Genomic DNA, 26582 nt, shown 5'->3' on the forward strand with positions numbered 1-26582 from the left:
TTGGGTGACTGACTGAACTATAAAAGTTTATTACAGAATATTATATATACTTCAATACAAAAGATTAATTATTGATTGGTTACTAGTACTCTGAACAGAAAACTCAACAGTGCTGGACTAACATTGATGTGTCCCGTGACGGATGGCATCAGGTGAACTTCAACTCAATCTGCCAAAACAACACCGGCATCACAACTGATGAACCTTTTTTTGTAGTGACCGTCTCATTCACTCAGGCCGAGATATAAACAAGGAGAACGTTAACACCTCGAGAAGAGGAACAAAAAAAACAAAAAACAAATTATAGCACGATGAGGAGTCGAGCTGGGCATGGCACCAGGGCCAAATGGCTGGAATGTTGTCTTTCTGCGACTTCTAGGAGCCATCATGCATGCTGTGAACTCTCCACAGATGTTACTAAATATATCTCAAGATTTTTTCCAAAAACAAAGTAAAAATGGCACAGTAAATTAATAGGACTCTGAAAACAGGAGAAAAAAAAAATCTTATGTAGCAAAATCTTACGTAGCCAGCATTTGAAAGTTTGTAATCAGAGCAGAAATCCCTCCCGACACACAAGAAGATTGATATTAAGGCAGCTACTCGGACAGATCCAGAACTCCATGGCTAGGGCTTCTTGAAGACAAAAGGACGATTTTTCAGGTCATCGTGCAAAGGCATCGTCCCCATCACACGTCAGGGATGGAGTGATCCATTGAGGACTTCAGAAGACCATGAGCCATTCTGAGGAAGGAGGGGTAAAGCAGCATTACCATGGAGTTTCTGAAATTCACTTCACACCTGAAGCCTTCCTGACCGCGACTGAGGGAGGGACAGTTAAGGATGCAGGCCAACTAAAGAAACCCCCCGAATCAGATAACATCCTGTAAGAATATCAATCTGAAAGACGTTAGCCCCTGGTCATTATGCCACTCTTGTGTGTGGGGTGCGCACCAACACCATTTACCAGGAGCTCTGCTGCCACTCACCCACCATTCAGTTCAACTAAAGTTGGCACTTTAACTCGCTTTACAGATTTTAACACAGTTCATGGACCACCACTAAATAATCTTGAGGTGCACAGTCAGTTGTGGATTTACAACTTCAATGTCTGATCACATCAGAGGACGATTTCTGGATGTGGTGTATTTAACAAAGTTTTAGTAGAAATATAAAAACATTGGATTCTCTCTGCATGAAAACACAACATTAAACATTTCTCGACTATCCCTCACTATAAGCTACATGGGGTAAGTTGCATATTATAAATGTAAGACCTTTGTGTGGGGTATTCGTTTAAGTGCTCAAAGCTCTTGTGTCGTTGCCTTTTAGCACTTTTTAATTCTAAACGACGACAGGGTGACAGCACAAGTTTCTCTCAATCCGTAATCTCTACAAAGGCGGCCCAGAAAGTTGCTTTACCTTTTCACCATGTGCTCATAGATGAACTTTGGCATGAGGGTGATGGTCACCGCAGTTCCGGATGAAACCAGGATCTCTTTGACCCGAGAGTCCTGAAAATCAAAGGCAGAGCACACATTACTAATGGAGGCTCAAAATGGACCATCTGTTCATCTGAAGAGCCGACAGGAGAAATGGACTAAATTCTCACATAGTGTTGCTGTTGCGCTTAAGCTTGACCACCATTGAGGCCTAGGCCTAGCCTCTTGACCTAACCCCACCCGCACCAACACACACTGAGCCCCACAAACCCTACCAATCACCATCAATGGATGGAAGAACATGTCAAGAAACTAAACAAGGAGGCACAGATTTAGTTTGTGTGAACAGTCATAAAAGCACCAACAGTTTTACTGTAAAAATGTACTCTTAACAGACAAAATGTTTTGAAATGCAGACCACCATAAGCACAGAGCAACTCCGCCGCTTTGCTTACCTTCAGCCCGATGACGTTCTGGCCATTGATCTCACAGATGTAGTGGTCGGTCAGGATCCCATTTCGGGCAGCAGAGCTGTCCTTCACAATGGAGGTGATCTTTCCATCCTTAAAGATGAAGCCCACGTGGCCACTGCTGTCTTTGTGCATTGTAATTGTACGCTGGAATGGCCTAAAGGAAACTCGTAAAATTACACACAGCAACTTGGTTTGAGGGTTTTGGGCAAACACAGCAACAGTTCGTAAAGGGACATCGAGCCCCAGTACTTAAGCAATTCTAAAGCCAGACACTTGTGACATTCTACAATGACAGACCACTCGGAGGGTTATCAGTCTGTCAAAACTGGCACAGGGTCCTAACAGCAAATCCACCTGTCCTTTCTGTCACTGGTGGGAAATCACTCAGTCGTACCCCTCCCCATTTCACATCCACAGAGGTGAAGCAGGACTTGAATACAGAATGGTGGGACTGCAGGGAAGAGCGGCTGCTGCAATGGGAGGATCAAGTGCAGCAGAGAGAGTGAGGCAGGCTGCCACCCTCGCCACTAGAAACCCAACTGGCCGCTGAAGGAGTTCTTCTATAGCAGTGGTCCTCAATCACAGTCCTGGAGGGCCGCAGTGGCTGCAGGTTTTTTCTCCAACCCAACTGCTTATTAAGAAGCACTTATTGCTGCACTGTAGTGGTCTCGCTTGTTAAGATTGTGAACTCTTATTGCTTATTTTAGTCTTAAACAGCAGTAGTCTTGGTTTGTAATGGCTCCTAATTAGCAACAACATGCAAATGACAAAAGAGACCAGCATTCCTCCATTTAGCTTGTTACCTTTTACACCTGTGTGTATTTATTGTGCACTATTGGGTTTAATTAAATACTTGGTAGGAAAGTGAAGAGGGGAAAAAAAAGTGAAGGACTGAGAATCACTCTTACATTTTTATCCCTCAAATCATTTGGATGATATCCTTAGAAAGGGGAAGAAAATCCACGATATGAGAATGAGCCAACATATCAGAGTTAAAGCACTAAGAAGCCATGAAATTAAATTATCGACAAGAACTGCTTTCAGCCACTGCGGCCCTCCAGGACTGTGATCGAGGACCCCTGATCTACAGTGTAGCTGGCCGAAGAAGGTTGTCACGTAGACCAGCAGCCCCGATCTCCACTACCAGCCCACATGACGGGGTCTCTGCTCAGCAATTCATTCAACTGGACACCCCCAATCATTTGCTCCAACATTCAGAAACCAAAAACACTGCCCTGAAATTTAATTACATATAAAAAGTAAAGAGAGTGGCCATTAAATATGTAAAATGTCACATGCTGTCCTTTTGGAAGAACAATACATGTCACGCAAGTCACATCAGAGTACAGGCACAGTCGCAGGCTCACTGATGTCATCCACAGCCCCACAGTCTACTGCAGCAGGAGGATGCCACCCTGTTTCGTGCTGAAACTGTTAACTACAGCATCGACTTTATGCCCAGTAACAGCCTGTCCTCCCTTCCAGGGTGGGTTTCTGCACTGTGGCAGAGCCGATACATATGACCCTTGACCTTCCCTACATAAAGCTGGGATCTTGGCAGTAAAATAATGCAATCCAATGAACACAAAAATATAAAATCATCCTCTCTGTAATACAACAGCTAGTGGAGCAATTCTGCTTGTAATCAATAGGCTTGTAATAATTTTATAACACTAATAACTGCACCAGATGTCATTCAGAGTGAGCGAGTTTTTGAGGTATCATGTCCAGAGACGGTCATCCTTACAGAGTTGTGTATGTGTGGTCAAGCTTGCCTAAATCTTAGGCCATAGGTTCTCTTACACACACACACACACACTGTATTATTGTAACAGCCTATGATATACAGAAGGAAAGCAAACCCATCATGATCACTTTCAAATTCCAGAGTGGCATCTCTCCACAGGCGGACATGAAGGATGAAGGTATACCCCATGGATAACAATTCTGACTGGCACAGAGCGGTCCCACTGCAAGTGCACATCTTTGGCTTACAAGAATTGAGCTCTGATTTCTTAGCTGTCTCAGTCTCATGCAGTCAAGTCCCAAAGCTACTGGTCTTCTATCCACCGTGTGACCTTCAGAACGTCACTTGGGTTTTATAAGAGCACAGAGCTCTAGCACTTCTCTACGGTGTTCACTTGGGAGAGCCTCGGTTAAAATAAAGGCTGAGTGACCGCCCTGTCCATATTAACACCGTCACAAGGAATGAATTGACATGCACATTCTCAGGAAGGACTGCATAAAATCCAGCACCTACCTGTCTCGGACGATGAACTCAATTCTATCCTGAGCTGATGCCTTCAGGACCTTGTGTGCTTTGTCCAAGCTCCAGCCAGCACAATTCTGACCATTGACTTGCAAGACCTGGTCACCAAAGCGAAGACCAGCTAAGGCAGCAGGGGAATTTGCTTGAACCAGCTGGACAAAAATGCCCTGTTAAACAAATTAAAGTCCTTCATTACCACACAGCATGAAAAACAAAGAGTGTAAGATTTGCCATCAAATTATAAATACTTCAACTAAAATGCCTCTCTCTCTTGGAAATTCTCAAGGTGTGCACACACTCTGGACAGGTTCTGCTTTTTCACTAAACCATCGGATTATCACTTCAGCACACTCTTGGATCACATTACTTCAACGCATAGCAGCTAAGACACGGCCAGGAGTCACCGAGTTGGAAGGCTGAATGCCAAGTACAGCGATTGAGTGACTTAGCAATGAAAGCTAATGCCAAGCTGCAGCAGGTAACACAGCTAGACCTGCATGTCAAGGAGGGTTTGCCAGGAGCACACACTAGACCTTGTAATCCAGAATGTTCCATACGTCAGGCAAAAACCAACCTTTTTCCCCTTAAATCAAGGAAATTGTGAGAAATGCCTGCATGTCAATTGGTGCAAAGGGCAGGCAGCCCAGAAACATTAGGCGGTAGATGCTGACTTGCCAGCCACTGCTACTTTAATGAACATTCAGCCTCACAATTGCTGTGCATCGTTAATCTGCAGATGTGTGTGATGTAGCGACTACTTGATAGCAAATAAGTTATCAAAATATTACAAACACGTGTTCCAAGTGTTACGTCTGTGCAGGATGGAGGCGTCCTCAATGCACCACAGATGGCATCAAATATTTCACAGGGAGTCCACAATTGTGTGAAAGAATGCAAGAAGTTTCACAAGCAAGAGGAGATCATTCGATCCATCAAGCTTGTTTGGTTATTTCCTGCAGTTTGGGTTGGTACTAAATGGGATGCAGTAGTCGCCACTTTTTGTATTTAGTATATCACAACAATCACAATTAATTTAGGATTGTGGAGTTCTATATTTTGATTCATATGTAAATTGTTGTGAAAATCGCTTAATTGTGTGAACAGCAGCGAGACAGAAGCAGAACTGACCAAATTTAACTGATGTGCACGGAAGCTCACAGAAATACACTGATATTTAGACATTAAACCATACCTCATTAATGCATTTAGCACATGTAAAATAATAAGAAGTAGGGCTCAGTGATGTAAAGCAAAAGATACCTGCAGAGATGTTTTGCTCTAGACCGCTTACCATTGCACAAATCTCTTGGTGTTTCCACAAAGAAAATTCTGCCAAATCTGAAGTTTTCGTCTGGATTTACACAGCGTCTATCTAAATAGATTGCAAGGTGTTCAATTGTGATTTAAATAAAACTGGTGACATGGGACAAACTAATCAGAATGTGTAGTCTTCATAAGGAATGAGTCTTCAGGGCTGGGGCCTAATAATTTAATTTATCCAATGTAGCAAATAAAGCACAGCGCAGAATTCTAGCAAAGCTCTCTTCTACACCCAAAGACATCACCACCTCAGGAGCTCTGCTGCTACCAGGGTATGCGTCCCATTAACGTTAATTACACTTTGAGAGAACATGTCTGTCCGTCATCAAACAATCCTGTATTTAAGCTTGTGACATTAATGTACAAAAGGAAGGTGCTTTTCATTAACCTGTGACCAAAATTTCAACATTACTGTTCAATAAAGAAACTGGCCTTTAAAATTTTTATTTTTGGGGGGGGAAAAATAACTGATGTTTAGTATGGAGTTTTGGGTGAAACGTTGCCCTCATGCATTGATTCTCCGAGGGGAAAGCACACATCCTTAAAACATTTACTTCAAACTTTCATTTATCTGTTCTAGATGTTCTCGGGGGTCAAGCAAGATGGGGAAAAAAAATCCTCCATAATGCAAATATCAAGAGACACCACAGTGAAAAGCAAGATGTACAGTCATATGAAAAAGTATGGGAACCCCTCTTAATTCTTTGGATTTTTGTTTATCACTGGCTGAGCAACTTCCTTTTAATAGATGACATGCCTTATGGAGACAGTAGGATTTCAGCAGTGACATTAAGTTTATTGGATTAACAGAAAATATGCAATATGCATCATAACAAAATTAGACAGGTGCATAAATTTGGGTACCAACAGAGATATGACGTCAATACTTAGCTGAGCCTCATTTTCAAATATAAGAGCCTCTAGACGCTGTCCTCCTATATAGCCTTTGATGAGTGTCTGGACTCTGGATGGAGGTATTTCTGTCCATTCTTCCATACCAAATCTCTCCAGTTCAGTTAAATCTGATGGCTGTCGAGTATGGACAGCCTGCTTCAAACCATCCCATAGATTTCCGATGATATTCAAGTCAGGGGACTGTGACGGCCATTCCAGAACATTGAACTTCTCCCTCTGCATGAATGCCTTTGTAGATTTCAAACAGTGTTTTGGGTCATCGTCTTGTTGGAATATCCAACCCTTGCGTAACTTCAACTTTGTGACAGATCCTTATATATTATCCTGAAGAATTTGTTGATATTTGGTTGAATTCATTGGACCCTCGACTTTAACAAGGGCCCCAGTCCCTGAAATAGCCACACAGCCCCACATCATGATAAAACCTCCACCAAATTTGACAGGAGGTAGCAGGTGTTTTTCTTGGAATGCGGTGGTGTTCTTCTGCCATGCAAAGCGCTTTTTGTTCTGACCAAATAACTCCATTTTTGTCTCATCAGTCCAAAGCACTTTGTTCCAAAATGAATCTGGCTTGTCTAAATGAGTATTTGCATACAACAAGCGACTCTGTTTGTGGCCTGAGTGCAGAAAGGGCTTCTTTCTCCTCACCCTGCCATATAGATGTTCTTTGTGCAAATTGCTCTGAATTGTAGAGCGATGTACAGATACACCATCTGCAGCGAGATGTTCTCACAGGTCTTTGGAGGTGATCTGTGGGTTGTCTGTAGCCATTCTCACAATCCTGCTCATATGCCGCTCCTGTATTTTTCTTGGCCTGCCAGACCTGCTGGGTTTAACAGCAACTGTGCCCGTGGCCTTCCATTTCCTGATTCCATTCCTTACAGTTGAAACTGACAGTTTAAACCTCCGAGATGGCTTTTTGTAGCCTTCCCCTAAACCAGGAGACGCAACAATCTTTGTTTTCAGATCTTTTGAGAGTTGCTTTGAGGATCCTATGCTGTCTGTCACTTTTCAGAGGAGAGTCAAAGGGAAGGAAGTACAACTTGCAGTTGACCACCTTAATTACCTTTTACCACTCATGATTGGATACTCCGGTCTATGAAGTTCAAGGCTTAACAAGCTCATCCAACTAATCAGCATTGAGCAGTGACAGGCATTCAAATCAGCAAAATGACAAGGGGACCCACATTTTTACACAGCCAGTTTTTCACATTTGATTTAATTTCATAACTAAATACTCCGTGACTAAAAATCTTTGTTCGGAAAACACCTCAGTACTCCGATGTTCCTAGGAAATGAGACATACCACTGTTTTTTTTTTGTTAAAAGATAATTATTATGCAGGATGAGAGGAGTTCCCAGACACTTTCATATGCTGTATAAATGCAATACGACATCCAACCACAGATGTCACACTTTAAACACTGTGCAGGTTTTCACTTACATTGTCAATGTTGCGCAATCGGAGGCCAACTTTGCCATCTTCATCTTTACAGAGGATTACTTCTCGTATCCCCTGCTTGATCTCAGCTCTGCGGATGCCCATGTCATTCCCAGTTACTGGGCAAACCACGTTGTTGGAAGATGATCTAGTGGCCACCTGCTGTAGAACAAAAACAAACATGCTGCTGATTTAAATGTAATCCCTAAGAGCAGTTTTTATTTGGGGCAAAATAAAATCAACCCATCCAAGGAACATTTGAAAGAAGACACCTACCACTCATTCAAAACTGAAATAAGGAGCTATTAAAACAAAAAGGTATGGGATGTTTATTCAACTAATATCTTCTAAATATGCAGTAAAACCTTGATTATCCATCAGGGGACAGGACTGAGGCCATGACGGATAAGAGAAAAGACAGATAACAGGACAGCTACTTTAAAAATGATATACTGTAGATTAGTTTAACAATTTTTATTTACATATTTATTTACAAAACTGTATTAAAATATAAAATGGTATTAACTTAATTGATTGATTTAATATTGTAACGACCAGCGTAATAAGCAAACAACTCAGAGGTGCAGGAGTTGTCTACGTTTTACTTCTGTAACAGACGGTGTCCTGTCTTCTACTCCGTTATCTGGGTTACACAGCACACCTCCAAAACAATTAAAGAAAGCTTTCCCAACCAACCAACCAGTTTATCTTCTGCCACTCATGTTCCGTCTCTCTCTATACCTCCTAAATGTCTCCTGACTCTCTACTCAAAACGTCCTTCCGCCCCACCTTCCTTTTTCTCCTTACCCAGTCCCATCACTTACAGCCTTCATTCCACCCTTTCTGCTCCCCACAGCACAACACAAGCAGCCTGCACGTCACAATATACTAACATAACAGAACTGAAAAAGAAAATGACAGCACAGAACAATATTATTAAAATGAATACAGAATATTACCATTAGGGGTTTCCATATTTAACACTTTTTCAATTTTGTCAGCATCACGCTTTATATCGTTCACTGTTGTTCTACCTACTCCATAAAGCAATACTTGAAGCACTTTTGCCGTTTCGCAAATGTTTAATAATTTAAATTTTTTGTGACAATTCCAACATCACACCCTTGCGTTTATCAGCCGTAACAATGTATAATAGATTAATTTATAACAAAAAGAGAAAAGCTACAAAATGATATTAAAACCTAAGGCATATAACTGACTAATTTCAAAAAGCGGCATGACATGTGGTGCTGGGGAAGAACAGAATGTGCTAGCAGAAGGGAGAGTTGATCCAAAGTGCGGCACGGCTCACAGTGTACCACACAGCAGTAGTACAGTAATAGGTAGGCGTTGGTGTGCGTCATTTTTCTTCTCCTTTGGCCCTGACAGTTAACAGAGACAGAGATGGTGAGTTGAGTGATGGATAATTGAGATTTAACTGTATAATGAAAAACGTGTTGCTAAAGGTCAGGACACCATTTTTAGCTTTTGTGTTTTCCAAGCAGTAAATGCTTTAAAAGAAGCCAAGCAGTGGTTAACAGGCTAAATCTTCCAACTTGTATCACTTTGAAAAACATGGTCATTTTTCAAGAACGTTTCCATTTTTATTGGCAGGTATAGTAAAGATAGACAGACACATAATGGTGCTCCTATAGCAGACAGAAGATTAAGGATGTACATTTTAATTTTCTTTCTGTAACAAAAATGGTGATCGGCAGCTTATATTTAACAAAACTGACTTAAAACAAACAAGTCTCTATACTATATGGGATTTAGCCTTTATTACAACATATTAACTTTATCAAGTATAAATATATTAAGAGATAATGAAAGGTGTTTGTCACACAACAAATATTTACATTATCAGATGCTGGGACCAGCGCAAGATTCCTCTGAACCTCATCACTGTTTAGGCTCAGCCCCATATATTCACCGAGCTCTTGAAGGTTTGGATAGAGCCCTGAAAAACAAACAAAGCAAAACGTTAAACGATGAAGTAGGGTTATGTGAGCATAAGGACATATTCAGGATAGTAATACAAAATTAAATAAATAATGCAAGTCAAAGAGGTTCCTGTCAGTTTAATGTGGCACAGAGTATGGAAATGGGAGAAAGGAAAGCAAACACACATCCACAACAGCTACACTTGTCGTCATTGACGTACAGCAGTGAACTTCACAGAGACATTTAAATGCAGCGGATTGGCAAATGTGACCTTACAACAGTGCATCACAGAAGACTTCCATGGTTCACAATAAATTCGTTAAGTAAACAAAAATGTGATTATATTTAGCAGAGACTCTTTAGGAAGTCTATCAGGGTGAATCATGCCACATGGGCACAAGCTGTGTGATGAAACCATGTTGTGTCAATGTGAAATATGCCTACTCAGCACTGCACTATAAATTTCCAGGGTCTGTTTTTGATTTACGTCCTACATAATCATCATCGTGAACATAACCAGTCTGAGTGTTTAGCCATCTCTAAACACAGCTGAGCCACATTTGGAGGGAAGTATATTTTTTCTGAGTTTCAGTATGTATGTGTGTGTGTAGTCACGTGGACGCACAAACAAACCAGTCAAGCAAAGTGAAACTTGGCCTAATCACTAGCACTGAGCTCAGCGATGTATCCTGAACTTTATATCGCAGTGTGATTTGGTGTCCTCCCTCACAGAAACAACAAGTTGCATTGTGACACTCGCCATTTCAAGGTTTAATCAGGCCTCTCTTTTTCTGCTTTTGCTTGCTTGTTAAGATGATTTACTTTTTTCCATTACCTGGAAAGGGAGTTAACAGTAAGGCAACCAACAGGGGAGCAGCCAATCAGAATAGAATTCAATAGCATTGCAAGTCAGGGACGAGGGGCCCATTGGGCATTCTATAGAGCAAGAAACCCCAAAGACCGTGCCAACGTCACAGAATGATGATGTCTGTCAACTTCCTGCAGTCAAACAAAGAAACGTGTAGTGGAGGTTCTACAGAAAGCAGCCTAAAAACCTCAACCCTGCCTTAGTAGCTCTCTCACAAACTTTTCCCATCATCAGCTGCTGAGTAGACATTTCTGTTCTTTAAAAAAACACACACACACAGACAGAGAGGGGTTTGGAAGCAGCAACAACTCTTATCAAAAATGAATAAAAACCTCTCTGCAGCACTCAGGATGTCTCCACCACTTAAGGAGCATCAGGCCCTTTTGTCTTTTCTTCCGATGTAGAGATACTCGCATCTCCCAACTGAATTACTGCACTTTTCAAAAAGACTATAAAAATGCTGCCGTCAGACTCCAGACATGAAGCAGGTGTAACACACACAAAGTTCCTTAACAGGTTCAACTATCCAGAGTTGCTCAAAATGTCACTAATTGCTTACAAAAATGCCTCATTTCTACCACTCTGACTCCGTGTCAGGCACAGGAGATCCTCCATCGTAGAACGAGGGTACACGCAGTGCACTTGTTGAGAAGCTCAAATTCCTCCAACAACCCAACTACTTGATTAAATGTTTAGAAGCAAAGGTGCATATAAAGAAAGAGGACAAGTACTTTACTTTAAAAGGAGAGAGAGAGACGTTTGGGTGTCAACCAATTATTCCTGCTATTTTCCTCCTCCATCCCATTTTACAAAGTCCCACACCAATGCCATCCTATTTTACACTATTTTTCTGCTGATAAGATCTCCTTAAGAGAATTTAATTTAGCGTTAATAGAACAGATCACGTGAACCAATCTGGCTGAATGTAAAATGGAATACATTACGAATAGCGGCGTATTTGCAGGTATGCTTTCCTCTTTGCAAGGACACTGGGAGCAGAGAGCAGAGGAAGCAGCTGCATGTGCCAGTCACCTGTGCATTAAATCAAAAGAGGAAGCAATGTGCAAAGGTACACAAAACAGAGATAAGAAACAAAACGGGCCTCAATGTGCCCGACGGTGCCAAAACAAAAGGGGTACTGAATTCCAAAGGTCCTGGTAACACGATGGCCGCTGTTTTCATTGTTAATTATAAACAGCACCACAGCTCTGTGCGGGAAGCAGGGTGTGTGTGTTCACAGTAGTCTATTGGCCGGAATGCACTGTTAAAAGAACACGCAAACAGGAAAAGGCGTCTGATATGGACAGGATCAATACTATTAAAAACTTCAAAAAGTTCAGAAACAATACTCAAATACCAAGAACGACATTAAATGCCCGGTGTTAAAGACTAACTGACTGTCCACACCCCCAATGCACATCGAGGATGCTGTGGTAGAACTGGTCAAGAGCACCAAACTGTGCCGTGTACACCTGGCATAGGACCTCCTTTGGCCAATTAACACCACGTCCATAGCCAGGACATGCAGCAGCATCAGCATCATCTCCAAAGCCACTTGACTGCTCAGAAGAGTCAAAATCAGCCTTCATAAATTTTATCACAACTCAAAGTAACAGAGGAATCGTAAGATGTCATTCCAATTTCCAATATAAACATACATGTAAAACGAGGGGAAAGAGACACAAAAATAACCGGACTAGGCTTGGGGCTTTCCTGGAAAACCGTCTGTAGGTCAGCTGGACATGAATCCTAGGACTATATCCCCTCCTACACGCCCTCTCAAACCGCCGACCGGCTCGGCATATCCTGTGAAGAGCCCAGCCAGTATCTGCACAACAAATCGCTACACGAGTGGCCGGCTGGTGAGAAAAGCAAACAGCGAGACAAGACAACACTCCCACGCACAATGCTCTTCTATAAAGCAGTCTTGACTGACAAAAACATTCCTGTCCTCTCTCATCCTCCCTATTTGCCCGATTTAGCTCCCTGTGATTTTTTTTACTTGCTCCTGAAAATCAAAAGTGACCTGAAGGGATGACATTTTTCCTCATTGGGTGAAGTGAAGACAGAAATGGCAAGCCTGTTGCAGAGCCTCAAGCAGGAAGACTTCCAGCTCTGTTTCAATCAATGGAAGATACGTATGGAGGGGTGTGGAGATCGGGAGGGGGAGTATACAGAAGGTGACAATGTTTAGAATGCTGTAATTCATCAAATGTTTTTTTTTTATTATTATTTTTGTGTCTCACCTCATACATTTGAAATCTGAGTAAACTTATGCGGTGGAAAAAGGCAGCTAAATAAGAAAACAAGAGCTCCATTTAGTCAAAGGAGAAAGCGGCTGTCACAGTTTCAGTTCAGTTTCCCCCCTCCGTGCCAAGCCTAAGTGCCACTCCCAGGCCGAGGCTTAATGGCAGTCAGAAGTTTCCATGATGATAATCAGTATGATGCGATGAACTAAAGGCCTTTCAGAGAAACAGGAAGGGCTTCGAAAGACATTAACTGTTTAAGAACCAGTATCTTTGTAGGTACCACTAGGTGCCTTTATCTGGGCTGTCAGTTTTACAAATGGCTGACAGAAATAAAACAAAGGCATGACAAGAGGGTGCAGTAAGCAGCAGCTGCTGCTGCTAATATGAAATGAAAGTGGCGATGTCAGCACTCTCCTCTCCCCTCTGCCACAAGGGGCCATTTATCCTAGGTGCCCATATTTATACAGCTCGTCAAATTAATGTTATTAGATTATATTGCACTTTCCTTGTTAATGACACTACAGACAAATATGCCAAGGCAAATATTAACAGGGAGGGCAGTCCGATAGGCATTCTCCAAGTCAAACCACCACTGACAAATCCTAGACACCGATTAGAATTACAGACGACTGCAAACAGTAAAACACTGTAAAATGGAGAAGGATACAACTTGTTACAGCAGCAGCTCAAACTGAAGTAAAAAGTACAGACAGCCTTTTCTTCAACAGCACCTTTCTACAAAAAAGCCAAAATGCCAAGGCACTATGCAACTACAGGCCTAAAAGTACAACTGGATCTCACACACACACACACACACACACACACACACACAGAGAGAGATTAAAGGACTTGCTTGGGAGTCTCACAGAGTGTCAGAGGTACGGACATGAAGCAGAAGTCTCAGAGATTGGAGTCTGATGTCTTGGCTGCTAAACCACAAAGTTACAAAATATGAATTGCCAGGACCCCGCAGGAGGCAGATAAACAAAGCTGTCGCAGATTAGTAGCAGAGTTTTACCGTTTCCCCTTCTCCTTTTGTGGCAGACTGCATTGACTTGGCGTGTCACTGCCTTGACTTATAAGCCTCCGCAGCACAACTCATTTGAAAGTATCAACAGAACAGAAACGTAACGATACATTTGGATGCACACGTGTGCTCTTGTGAGTTACAATTATTTTAGTGTTGGACTCACCGAAAGGAGTGTGTGCCAAATGAAACTTGTGTTTTTGTGTGAACCTATGAGAGCAAATTTAGTGAGAGACGCCAAATAAAAAACAAGACACGTGCAGTTTAGCTGGCAAATTCTTATAAGTGGAGGTCCATCCACTTTGATGAAACTCTTTGGAGAGGCACAGTAAAAAAGCATTGCTTTAATATTCAAAAAGCTTATCCATAAAGTTGTCAGTAATTTTGCACCCGTGTTTAAACTTACTCTGACCGTTTCAAAAGCACTTACCCTGCCAGTTCAAATTAGTGTGGTCAGGACTTCGCTTTGTGCAATGAGAACTTTCAGAGATAATTTTAGTGCCTTGTAGCGCGTTTCTTTCTTGAAATACCATAAGCCAGACTTCGGTTGCTGTGCCCTAAAGCAGATCAAGGTACCATGGGTAGGAGAATCACTATGTGCCAAGGCTGAACGATTCATTGATTTCAAATTGAAACAATGCAATTAGCAAATTGCAAAGGCTGGGATGTATACAGAGTGTCTGGCCAACTGGGCTTTTAAATCAAACATTGCAATTCAAATTTTATTTAAAAAAAGGTCTCGAGCAAAGGCACTTGCTGACATTCAATTGTAAAAGATTGACGGTTTGATTTTACCCACATAAATTATGGCATTGTGTTATTCCAGAAACTCAGTGCAAAGCCGCAGTATTTTGCACTTCACTTTCACAATCGGCCTTTTTGCAACTTTTTGCTTGGGTTGCCAGACTGCTTCAAAACTCCCGATGCTGTGCTCTTGATTGACAAGTCAGACCTGCCACTATGGGTGGGCTTTAGGGTGCAGTGCTCATCCAAACATTTCACTAGGGCCATCCATTTAATAATTTTGTTAATGACGAATAAATACTCCTAAATCGTACCTACTGTGCGTACATGTAGATTCACAAAGAACTGAATAGGTGGTTTTTGATTGGGCATAGGCAACCCTAACCAAAACGTACCAAGAGACCTCAATACAGAGCAAGTTTTTACTTGGATCTCTTTCATGGTGCGTGACGCATACCCACCACTTTCTCATTTGGTCTTGTGCCTGTGCCTTGATGACTTGCTGTTCTCATGATCAGTGTGTTATTAACACCGTCTGTAGCATCCGATTAAAATTCTAAAAACTGCAAAGCATTTATTGGGTGGTTTTATTATAAATTTTGGAGGTATCGGCTTAATGCTGTTCTTCGGTTAACTCAAGTCGAGTGGCGTCTGTGCGAGATGTGGCACTGACCTCTCGGTACAAATCATTTTTCAAGTAGCGCTTGACCGATTAGCGTGTCAGCATCTCTGCTGTTCATTTATTTTGAAAGCAGTGCTTTGTTTTTATAAAAAACCAATAATAGTGCCTGGCCACAGAAATACAGGGGCCTGCCTTTTATTTTTTTCTTTTCTTGAATGCCGTGATATTAAATGTACTACTGTGTAGTGGGCACCTCCAAAATATACTGCTCAAAAGAATTAACGGAACACTTTTTAATCAGAGTATAGCATGAAGTCAATGAAACTTATGGGATATTAATCTGGTCAGTTAAGTAGCAGAGGGGGTTGTTAATCGGTTTCAGCTGCTGTGGTGTTAATGAAATTAACAACAGATGCACTAGAGGGGCAACAATGAGATGACCCCCAAAACTGGAATGGTTTAACAGGTGGAGGCCACTGACATTTTTCCCTCCTCATCTTTTCTGACTGTTTCTTCACTAGTTTTGCATTTGGCTACAGTCAGTGTCACTACTGGTAGCATGAGGCGATACCTGGACCCTACAGAGGTTGCACAGGTAGTCCAACTTCTCCAGGATGGCACATCAATACGTGTCATTGCCAGAAGGTTTGCAGTGTCTCCCTGCACAGTCTCAAGGGCATGGAGGAGATTCTAGGAGACAAGCAGTTACTCTAGGAGAGCTGGAGAGGGCCATAGAAGGTCCATAACCCATCAGCAGGACCAGTATCTGCTCCTTTGGGCAAGGAGGAACAGGATGAGCACTGCCAGAGCCCTACAAAATGACCTCCAGCAGGCCACTGGTGTGAATGTCTCTGACCAAACAACCAGAAAGACTTCATGAGGGTGACCCAAGGGCCCTGAGCTCACTGCCCAGCAGCATGCAGCTCGATTGGCTTTCGCCATAGAATACCAGAATTGGCAGATGCACCACTGGTGCCCTGTGCTTTTTACAGATGAGAGCAGGTTCACCCTGAGCACGTGACAGAAGTGAAAGGGTCTGGAGAAGCCATGGAGAACATTATGCTGCCTGTAACATCATTCAGCATGAGCAGTTTGGTGGTGGGTTAATGATTGTCTGGGGAGGCATATCCATGGAGGGTCACACAGACTGCTACAGGCTTGACAAAGGCACCTTGGCTGCCATTAGGTATCAGGATGAAATCCTTGGACCCATTGTCAGACCCTATGCTGGTACAGTGGCTCCTGGTGCACGACAACTCCTGGCCTCATGTGGTGAGAGTATGCAGGCAGTTTCTGGAGGATGAAGGAATTGATACCATTGACTGGCCACCACACTTTCCTGACCTAAATCCAATAGAACACCTCTGGGACATTATGTTTTGGTTCATCCAATGCCACCAGGTTGCACCTCAGACTGTCCAGGAGCTCAGCAACGCCCTGGTCCAGATCTGGGAGGAGATCCCCTACAACAACATCTGTCATCTCATTAGAAGCATGCACCGATGTTGTCAGGCATGTATACAAGAACACAGGGGCCATACAAAGTGCTGCGTACAATTTTGAGTTGCTGCAATTAAATTTTGGCAAAATGGACAAGCCTGCCACATAATTTTTTACTCTGATTTTTGGGGCGTCTTTGAATTCAGGGCTCTGTAGGTTGATCATTTTCATTTCCATCAAACGATGTGGCATCCTTTCGCTCCTAACACATTACCCAGTCTATATCAGTATAGATATCCAGGAGGATTTCTTTTTCCCATTGAGATCTGATGTGTTTTCAAAGTGTTCCTTTAATTTTTTTGAGCAGTTTATTAAAACATGTCTGCCTTCACTATCCCTGCCATTTTACTTTGTTCCCTTTTCTCACAATGTTGTGGTCTTTTTAAATGACTGGCCATTATTTGTCTTGATCCTTGTCAGGACAGCAAGCCATAAAAGCGGCCACAAAAAGGAGCCGAAATCCTTACAAGGCACACGCACTGGGGTGAGGGATGAGAGACTGTGCTTTCACGACAAACGGGCCGTGTGATTTAAACTTAAGCATCGAGCCATCAGTAATAAACTTAAACACAAGATGGTGGTGCTGATGCTTCCTTTTTATAGTCTGCAGCTACTTGGTGTTTTGATTGCTCTTACAATTACCGAAGCACCACTTGAATTTTTAAGTTGGTGTGGCCATTAACATTATTGTAAAATATTTATAAAATAAAAAAAAAAAAAAAAACACAAGAACACACATAGGTTAACAATGACGGGTGTAATGCAAGTACGAATATATTTGACTATATACTGATTTTTAATCTGAACCTTAATGTTTGGGTAATTTGACAGTCCTTGTGCACAATGTTAAACTTCGGACGTGGAGAAAACTGGCTCACAAATATCTGTGCATACCAGACAGGAGTTCAGTGCTGGGGTAATGTAGTCCTGTGTCAGCGTTCACGTCTGGAACCAGCGAAGGTCGATATGCTGGTGCAAAATCTCTAAAGAGCACAATAAGTGTTGAGAAGAAGTTGATGTGTCATAGAAGCATGTATTATGAAATGCTTCTGTTGGAAACAATTTTAAGATTTTAGTTGTTCTACACGGTGTCCTATAGTGGCTAACACTTGGGTGGGGGGCTGCCGATTATCTGCAAGTGTTTTATTTAAATATGTAATATTTAGATATTGTGTAAGATTTAGATTCTACTGCTATTATATTTAGAAATCACTTTTTTGATTCTTCTTCTGTGGCTTGTCAATTTATAAGCTAAATACTGGATAACAGTAAACAATGTTTTATTGATTACAGATTAGATGCTGCCCCTGAGCCACAACTTTGGTGGTATTTGTTCGCTCTTGGACTGTTCTATGCCAATAGTTAATAAATGCATCATCCTTGCAATAAAACGTGCATAAAACAATTAGTGCTTTGATGGTATCTCATATGGCAATGCTCCATCATGTTTTAAATCTATTACACAGTAAATATTGAACTGAAGCCTGACTTAAAAATGAATGCAATGTGATTTCCAATTTATATCAGAAAAATAGCAGATTAGATGTATTCCTCGACTCATTCATCCCTACTTTTCATGCTTCATTTTTCCTCATCATACCTAGGCCAGGCAAATTATTTTGGTCTAAATATTTTAAACGTTTCAAGTTGCTGCCTCCAAGATGCATCTGTGCCACCTAATTTACCTGTGATGCAGTTGTGGTGGTTTGTGGGAGGGCAGAGTAAACAGGTTTTCCTGGAACTGCATAAACCAGGAACCTAATAAAAGGGCCTACTTTATTTAAAGACAATGAGCAAGGAGTGTCTGAAGCAGAAGCAACTGACTCAGCATCGTTTGGATCAATAACTCAAGCTGTGCTTTCACTCCGTTAGATGATCAAATTAGCAGTGATGATAGTCAAGCAAGTCTAAATCCATGTGGGGCTAGCAATGATCAGATTAGCACTCTACATCACATTTAACCACAAATCTCTCCGGGACTACTTGCCACCTCACACTCCTTACAAAACTTTAAATTCCAATAAGCAAGGTGGAGAAGGATGGGGGGTTTGGGACAGACAGGAGTATATGTGTGCGCCTTGCGGTGCTCAGCACTGTAATTATAAAAAGTATTCACCCCTGTGGACAGATTCACACATTATGGTTATGGATCTGTTATGACCAAAGAGCATCAGGACCTCAGTTTTGTGTCTCATCCAAAGGACAGCACGGCTTCCCCCATCACTGTACTGGGGAATTGGGATCCACATTAACACCACAGGGCCTGACCAACACCTCTTCCAACAGCAACCCAAGGTCTTCCATCCAAGTACTGGCCAGTTCCAAACATGCCTAGCTTCAGGTGGATGACTGCTTCTAATGCGTATGTGGTATACATGGACCAGAAGAATTAGAGAAAGTGCGAGCATAAAAAAACATCCACATAACGGGAGGGGACACACTCCTCCTCTGTAGGACAAGATCTACTAGAATGATCTAATAAAAAAAGATTAGTCATTTTACTGTGCTACTAAGTAACTGAAGGTCCATTTGGATTGAATGAATCCAATTCGAGTTGTGTCTACAGACTCGCACCCTAAGCTTGTAACAGCCGACCCCTTACCCAGACTGGCCATTATACTACCAAGACTATTCCATGGATCACCTGAGGTTTCTTGCTCTAATAACAAACCATACTCCTTACAAGTTGTCTTACTTCCAAAAACCAGACAACGAAATAACCAGAAACAGTAAACAGATATGTAAAAGTAAACACTAGCCAAGTTTCCATCCAGTTTTTTGCGACGTTTTGTTATCGAAAAAAAGAATATACGTTAAAAAAATGTGCGAAATTTGCTGTCTCCAGCCTGTTTCCATCCAACTGGCTTTTTATCGATAAAATGGTGTGCGTGATGACGTCATCCCACCCAAAACGAACTGTCGCATAAGTTTTGTTGTATCGCGAAAAAAAATCTGCCCTTGAGCCGTTTCCATGCATAATTTTGTGTATGTCGCAAATTATCTACCTTTTGTTTTCCACGTTACACCCCCTCCACTAAACAAAGAAACAAAGAAATTGAGAGATTATTCAGACAGTTTTTTGAAATTTGCCCGCTTACTGTTATTTCAGTTTCACAAATAATTGGAATTGCACATAATATCCGAAGATGACAGCAGAATGAAGCAGTTGCTTGTCTGATAGCCATAGAGCTCGAAGAAAGTACCCCAGTGCGACGAAACCCACGGGTATGGGAGAGACGACGGAATAAGACCTTCTGGGAGGAGGTGGTGGAGAGACACTTCACAGAAAATCTCTGGCTGCAACATTTTAGAATGACACGGCCGATGTTTGAAATGTTGTGTGGATTCATCAGTCCTGATGTTGTGCCCATCACAGGTTGCCACCGACCACCGGTTCCAACCCAAAAGCGGATTGCCATCGCCCTTTACAAGCTGGCAACCTGCGCCGAGTATAGAGTAGTTGGAGAAACTTTCGGGGTTAGTAAAACTACCGTTCATCGATGTGTATATGCTGTGTGCACCGCTATTAAAGAAAAATTAATGCGGCGTTATATCAGACTTCCGACTGTAGCAGAGACCAATGAAATTTCATACTGCAATTCCTTGGTGCATCTTGTGCCACAGATTTACGGTGTGCTGGATGGCACGCATGTGCCTATTCTTCCCCCGACGGAAGGCTACTGCGATTACATTAATCGCAAAGGGTGGCCATCTATTGTTCTCCAGGCCCTTGTTGATGACAGGTGCATGATACGAGACATTTGCGTTGGCACTCCTGGAAGTGCCCATGATGCAGCTGTGTTTGCAGCATCGGATCTGTACAGGTGAGCCTACCTTTCAACATCCCTTCTCAGTGCGATAACTGAATTAGTACTGTAACCTGCTTCCTTTAAGGTTTTTAATTAAAACTGAAATTTAAATTAATACAAAATAACGTTTAATAAAAAAAAAAACTAAAGTTAGCATTAATGAGAGAATTTCCCATATATGCTAAAACATCTGCCATTTAATAAAAAAATGTTTAGATAATGAAACACACGGTTTATTAAATATTTTGACTGGCACAGTAAATTACCTTTGCGGTTTTTGTATTATTTAGACATCCTGAAAAACACCCCCAGGCTACAGTTGATGTGGAGGGAGTTCAGGTACCCCTTTTAGTAGCAGGAGACCCAGCCTATCCGCTACTGCATTGGCTCATCACGAGAAATAACGAGTCTCTTCATCAGACCATGCGAACCGCTCCGCCATTCTCGTTTTGAGTGCACGTGATGAAAATGTATCATGACACACATTTGCGTTAAAGCCCTTTTTCCGACAAAAGTGTGTCCAATGTAGTTTTTGCGACATCTGAAGTATCGATATGGAATTTATGCGGTAAAGTTAAACGGAAAAATATTATGTCGACATGTACAACATTTTATCGATAATTAGCATTTCCATCAGCTATAATCGGTAAAAAAAAATTGAAGCGCTAAATATTTTTTCACAAAAACTCCTTGGATGGAAACCTGGTTAGTGATATATTGAAAAAATGAAAAGATAGACAAATATTCAATAATAAATATATGTGTGCGCAAACCACCACTTACCTGAAAATCAACAGTGACTGATCATCATAAGAAACACAAATATACAAATATTTTCATTAAACCCTCCCTTGCCCCTAAACAATAAACAAAAGCACACAACACAAATACAGAATCACAGATCGGATAAACTGAAAATGTAGTGATAAACGTGTACCAAAATAAAGTTCGGCAGTATTGAAAGCTGGCTGTAGTGATATTGTGCTTCCTCCCGACAACAAAGCGACCTCACTGTAAACATCCTGGAAATGGTTGGAACGGATTCAAACCCCGAGGTTATCGGCTCTGGCTGTGGTGATGTAGAATCGGATGATGAAATAGCAGGCAGTGAAATTAAGCAATAAATAAGTTATGAGTCTGTAGATTTATGGTAAATTGTTGTCTATCTCTCTCTCCTCTCCCTATTGTTCTTTCACCTTTGCTCTGTATCTGGTATGTAAACAGGCGATTTCCATCTTGGGGCTGTGGTCTCTCTCCATAATCTTTCCCCTCTGCAGTTATGGAGATAACATTCACTGACGCACACATAACAGACAGTAAACGGGACGATGAAAACAAACCGCACTCAGCACACACATAGTATATTCTATTATGTAGCCCCACTACAAGCTAACCATCACATCAAAAGGAGTCATTATATTGTAATTAAAAATGCAATGTTGGAAACACACACACACACACACGTTACATGTTGGAAAAGTAAAAACAGTGTAGTGTTCAGTGGAAAGAAAAAACTAAAAGGGAAATGCAAATGTATAGGACTACATTGCTTCATAAAACGTCAATCTCCAAAACCTTTCTTAGAACCCGAAAGGTAGTATCACAGTTGTAGCCACATTTAATGTGGACATGCACTGTAACAGACTCTCTCAAACACACTGTAGGGAGCGCATGTTTATGCGGCAGGAGACACAGAAGCTAAGTATGTAGCGTGGTCAATTCAGTGACACCTCTGTTCACATAATGATATTTTCACTGACCTGGCTTGGCAGACCAAGTTCCTCCTCCAGCTTCAGTGGCGGCTTCTGCAATTGCAGGTGTGGTGGTAGAGGCAGCAAAGTTGGTCTGTGCCTAGAATAACAAACAGATCAATAATTAAAGGAGTGGCAGGAAAGGTGTGGTATTGAACAAGCAGGGTTTAATTTTTTTTCCCCCAAAAAGAAATATAAAAAAAAGATTATTAGATACACTAAATGTGCACAAAAAAAGCCTGCAATGCTCATCAAAGGTGAAAGAATGTTTTTAAAGAAAGTTATTGATCAAATTAATCAACACTGATGCATGGAATTGTCTGACACTTGACAAAATATGGTTACAGTTCAGATAGCTTTATTACAGGGATTGGAGGGGAGGAGAGAAGGAAAAAAAATTCCACTGAAAAGTTATCCAATTTAAAATTAGTATTAAGTGAAACCTACATAACCGTATGCCTTCCAAGTAGATGATGCATATTAAAAAGTACTAAATTCCAATTTCATTGTAGAAGAAGAAATCTGCATAAGTATATGGATTTTTTTTTATTTAAAAAAAAATCCCATAATTGATTATGGCCCTTTGTCCCCAAGCAACTAACTGAAGCAGCCTGTACTGCACAAAAATAAGATCTTATCAGATAATTAAAACGCGTTACCAATGAATGGTTAGAAAGGGGGGGTGGGGGAAACACCCCACTATAGAAAACAAAAAATAGTCATGCAATACACTAATCAATGTACAAAACATGAAAGCCCAAAAACATTTAATATGTACTGTACAAATACGACATCTGACCGACTGAGACAGTTAACACCTTTAGCCAACATACCTGCTTCTTCGGGCTTGTGGTAGCACACCTTAGCAGCTTCCAGTAAATGTAACTACTTACTGAAAATGTGCTTTTTTTGGATACTTCAGCACTATCTTCCTTACCTCTCCAAAATGCAACATGATTTTTAAAATGTCCGCAGAAGCCTCTTGGACGAGAGGGTCAACAGTTGTGAACTGTCATGTTACACACACAGCCCCTCTACATAAATGGGCAAAAAGGAATGCTGGCTGTACATTTACATGTAGAGTCCTCTCCTATATCATATTTATAAAGAGTGAAGCATACCTTCAAAATGAAAGAACCCAACAGCTTTACAGAGTGTCCTAAAGTTTACGTCACATGCAACATAACCATGCATTACCTTGAGTGGCAGCCGTACATAGAGGATCGCCGGAGAGACCAGACATCTTGATAGGCATCAACTTCCATACACACAGATCTACAGCACTGCCCATACCAACATGTTGCATTTGCCACATTCAGGATCTTAACAACACTGCCCTCCTTATGCAACATTTTCCAATAACAAAATTGTGAAGCAAAAACAATTATACATTTATACTAATAAAAGGCAAAGCCCTCACTGACTGACTCATCACTAATTCTCCAACTTCCCATGTAGGTAGAAGGCTGAAATTTGGCAGGCTCATTCCTTACAGCTTACTTACAAACGTTAAGCAGGTTTCATTTCGAAATTCTAACCGTAACGGTCATAACTGTCAACAACATCCGCCACGCTGAACTTTATTTATGGGCCCACCTTCAAGAAATCTGCAGCTCGGTCACCGTGTGAGGCGACGTTGGGTCCCCCATCCCAACACCTCCCACGTTGTTAGCTTCCTGCCTGTACAAGGCCGTCCATCGCTCAGGTCTCTACATTCCCTTCCTTGCTTCGTCACGGGATTCATGTCTCCCTGCTGATAACTGCAGCCTTTTTATTTAATCCACGGCTTCTCCGCTGTTTTATTGTTCATTTATTATGATTATAGTTATTGTGTAGGTATTTTAGACTTACTTTACAGTGTTCAGGTACCCATTTCCTTTATCATTCTAACTGTACCCCCATTAACATGTCTATCGAGGTGATCACTATCGATCAAAGAACTGTCACTTACCGAGTGGTTTCCATGCCCGGAGATGGCACCTACCTTTTCCATTCTCTGTGTTACATATTGCACGGCCATATCAGGCTCACTCTTGATATCCGGAGGAACATTGTGTCTTATGTATTGAATGACTGGAACAGGTTCAAGGTGTGGACTGATGACGGTAAAGGAAGATAATTATACTACACAGGAGCTCTAGAAGAGTGAAATGCTTAAGCCCTTCACCTATGGTTCTGCATGTGAGTTGATGGCTGCCGCTGAATTGTTCGGTTGTCGCTTTCAAGTGTACCGAAATGGCCAAATATTTTACATCTTTTGACAACCGCCAATGTCTCTTAAACATCTTAGATTCACAGGTGACGATTTCAGTAGTGGACACTTTGATGTTTATGAATGTTTAAACTCTCAAAAGCTGGATGTGAAGTTATCGATGAAACCGGTTGTATGCTTACAACGCTTGACAGATGCCGAATGTCACTTCAACACAAGTCCTGCAAATACTAACGTAATTGAAACAAACCCTGAAACTCAAACCGATCATGACAGCAGCAGTCCAAGCTGTGAGATTTGAGGCAAAATTACTGTTCACATGGCCAACTGTGCGTTGCATGCTCAAGAGTAAGCTCAGCGCACAGTATGGTCATATTACAACCGGAGGGCCGAACTCACAATGTGGTATACAAAGAGATCCTTAAATAATTATTGATATATTTTCCCTCAGTTTAAAAAGGTTTAATTTTCTTCTTAATAAAAATTTTAAGGCAATACTTTGCCGCTGCGAAAAGCAGGTATTTTGCTAGTATTATACTGTATATATGAAAATAGTTTTCATTTACAACAATTATCACTGACATTTACGCTTTGCCGTTTTTACTGATAGCCTTAAAGGAAGAGGTGAGGTTTTGCCAAGACTGACCATAAACAAATGAGGGGAGCAACTATTTTTAAACAAGCTTTGCTGTGTTAATAGGGGGTGGGTGGAGTGGAGATTGCAATAATCACAGCTTGTCAACTCTCCTATGGCAGAACACCCAGCATCAGATGCACAAGGTTTAATCAGCACAGCAGCCAAGGGGATGAAGATTCAGGAAATTATCACCACTGATCTCCATCTACACCTGAGTGGAGAGGAGCCCCACACATGTTCAGTGTTTAGGTGGCTCAATAAAGGAGACTTCAATTAAGGACAGACCAAGGAAACAGACATGTTCATGGCCTTCTTGACTGTCCTTGTAAGCAGGCTCAAGAAAGTAGACAAGCTGTTAGTGTGCATTCTGATCTCTGCAGCCAGCTTTTGGACTGGAGAACATGTGTTACATTACTACATACCCCCTACTGCCCTGTCCCAGAAGTAATCATTTCTAGAAACTCTACTCCTCTGAAGCAGGAACTTCCCAAACTAACCCACTGGCATGTCTGCATTATTCACCACTGCGAATTCACCATTATAAATGTACTCGGACCATATAGTCACCTGGAAGAAGGAGGAGGAGGGAACACAACCTTAAACTTCTTACCTTCATGACTTTGTCGACCTTCAGGTCTTCTAGTGAAGGATAGAGAGACATCTTTTCTACAAAGAAAAATGGACAAGGATTATAACCAGAGACACACATTTTCCACAAATGACTATTTTACTAACAAAAGCACAGTCTTCATGTACCAGGGGCACTTGCTGATAGTCCAACTACACCGCAATGCTTTCATTCTTGTGGTACCCGAGGGTAAACTGGTGCCAATCAAGTAGATAACTTTACATTCTCACCACAGATGCTCCTATTAGGTTTTTTGTTTTTTTTTTTCCTCTAAGCTCTTGCATAACCAGACACAGAGAAGCCTTATGGCCAACATTAAGGTGTTAACGTTATTTTATAAACATAGAATACAGGCTGCAGGTGTTACCTGTTCATTTTTTAACAACAAAATGAAATTCTGTAGCTATATTAATCAGTGACCATATAATATTATATAATAATATAATACTTTAATGAAATATCTAGAGAAAAATATTTAAACCATAATACACATGGTATTAAAGAAAATAAAATGCATTACACTCTGTCATTGTTCAGTTTCTTTCGTAATGCACTTATCTGAAACAAAGCTTAAATAAAAAAAAATAAAAAAAAAGTTTGACACATGCAAACAAGAACTTGACTGCGTTATGTACACAACAAAACTTCAACGTTTACACAACATTCTTCTTAAACCAAAATTATCCTTTAACCAGTTCAAGGCCACATGGAGGATGTGGCACAGTGTTTCC

General features: G+C 41.3%; 1 protein-coding gene across 2 annotated transcripts in view; it reads right to left on the bottom strand.

The window, feature by feature from the left end:
- sdcbp2 (syndecan binding protein (syntenin) 2) overlaps positions 1–26582 on the bottom strand; it is a 53415-nt gene continuing 26833 nt past the window's right edge. For both annotated transcript variants that reach the window (XM_039767861.1, XM_039767862.1), the window contains exons 2-9: positions 25834–25889; positions 22384–22474; positions 9720–9820; positions 7864–8022; positions 4176–4351; positions 1898–2069; positions 1423–1514; positions 1–744 (exon numbers count right to left, since the gene is read on the bottom strand). In XM_039767861.1, the coding sequence (XP_039623795.1) occupies positions 690–744; positions 1423–1514; positions 1898–2069; positions 4176–4351; positions 7864–8022; positions 9720–9820; positions 22384–22474; positions 25834–25884 (897 nt within the window). In that variant the 5' untranslated portion in view covers positions 25885–25889 and the 3' untranslated portion in view covers positions 1–689. The remainder of the gene's footprint in view (positions 745–1422; positions 1515–1897; positions 2070–4175; positions 4352–7863; positions 8023–9719; positions 9821–22383; positions 22475–25833; positions 25890–26582) is intronic.

Source organism: Polypterus senegalus, chromosome 10 (assembly GCF_016835505.1).
Source record: "Polypterus senegalus isolate Bchr_013 chromosome 10, ASM1683550v1, whole genome shotgun sequence".
Classification (NCBI taxonomy): Eukaryota; Metazoa; Chordata; class Cladistia; order Polypteriformes; family Polypteridae; genus Polypterus; species Polypterus senegalus.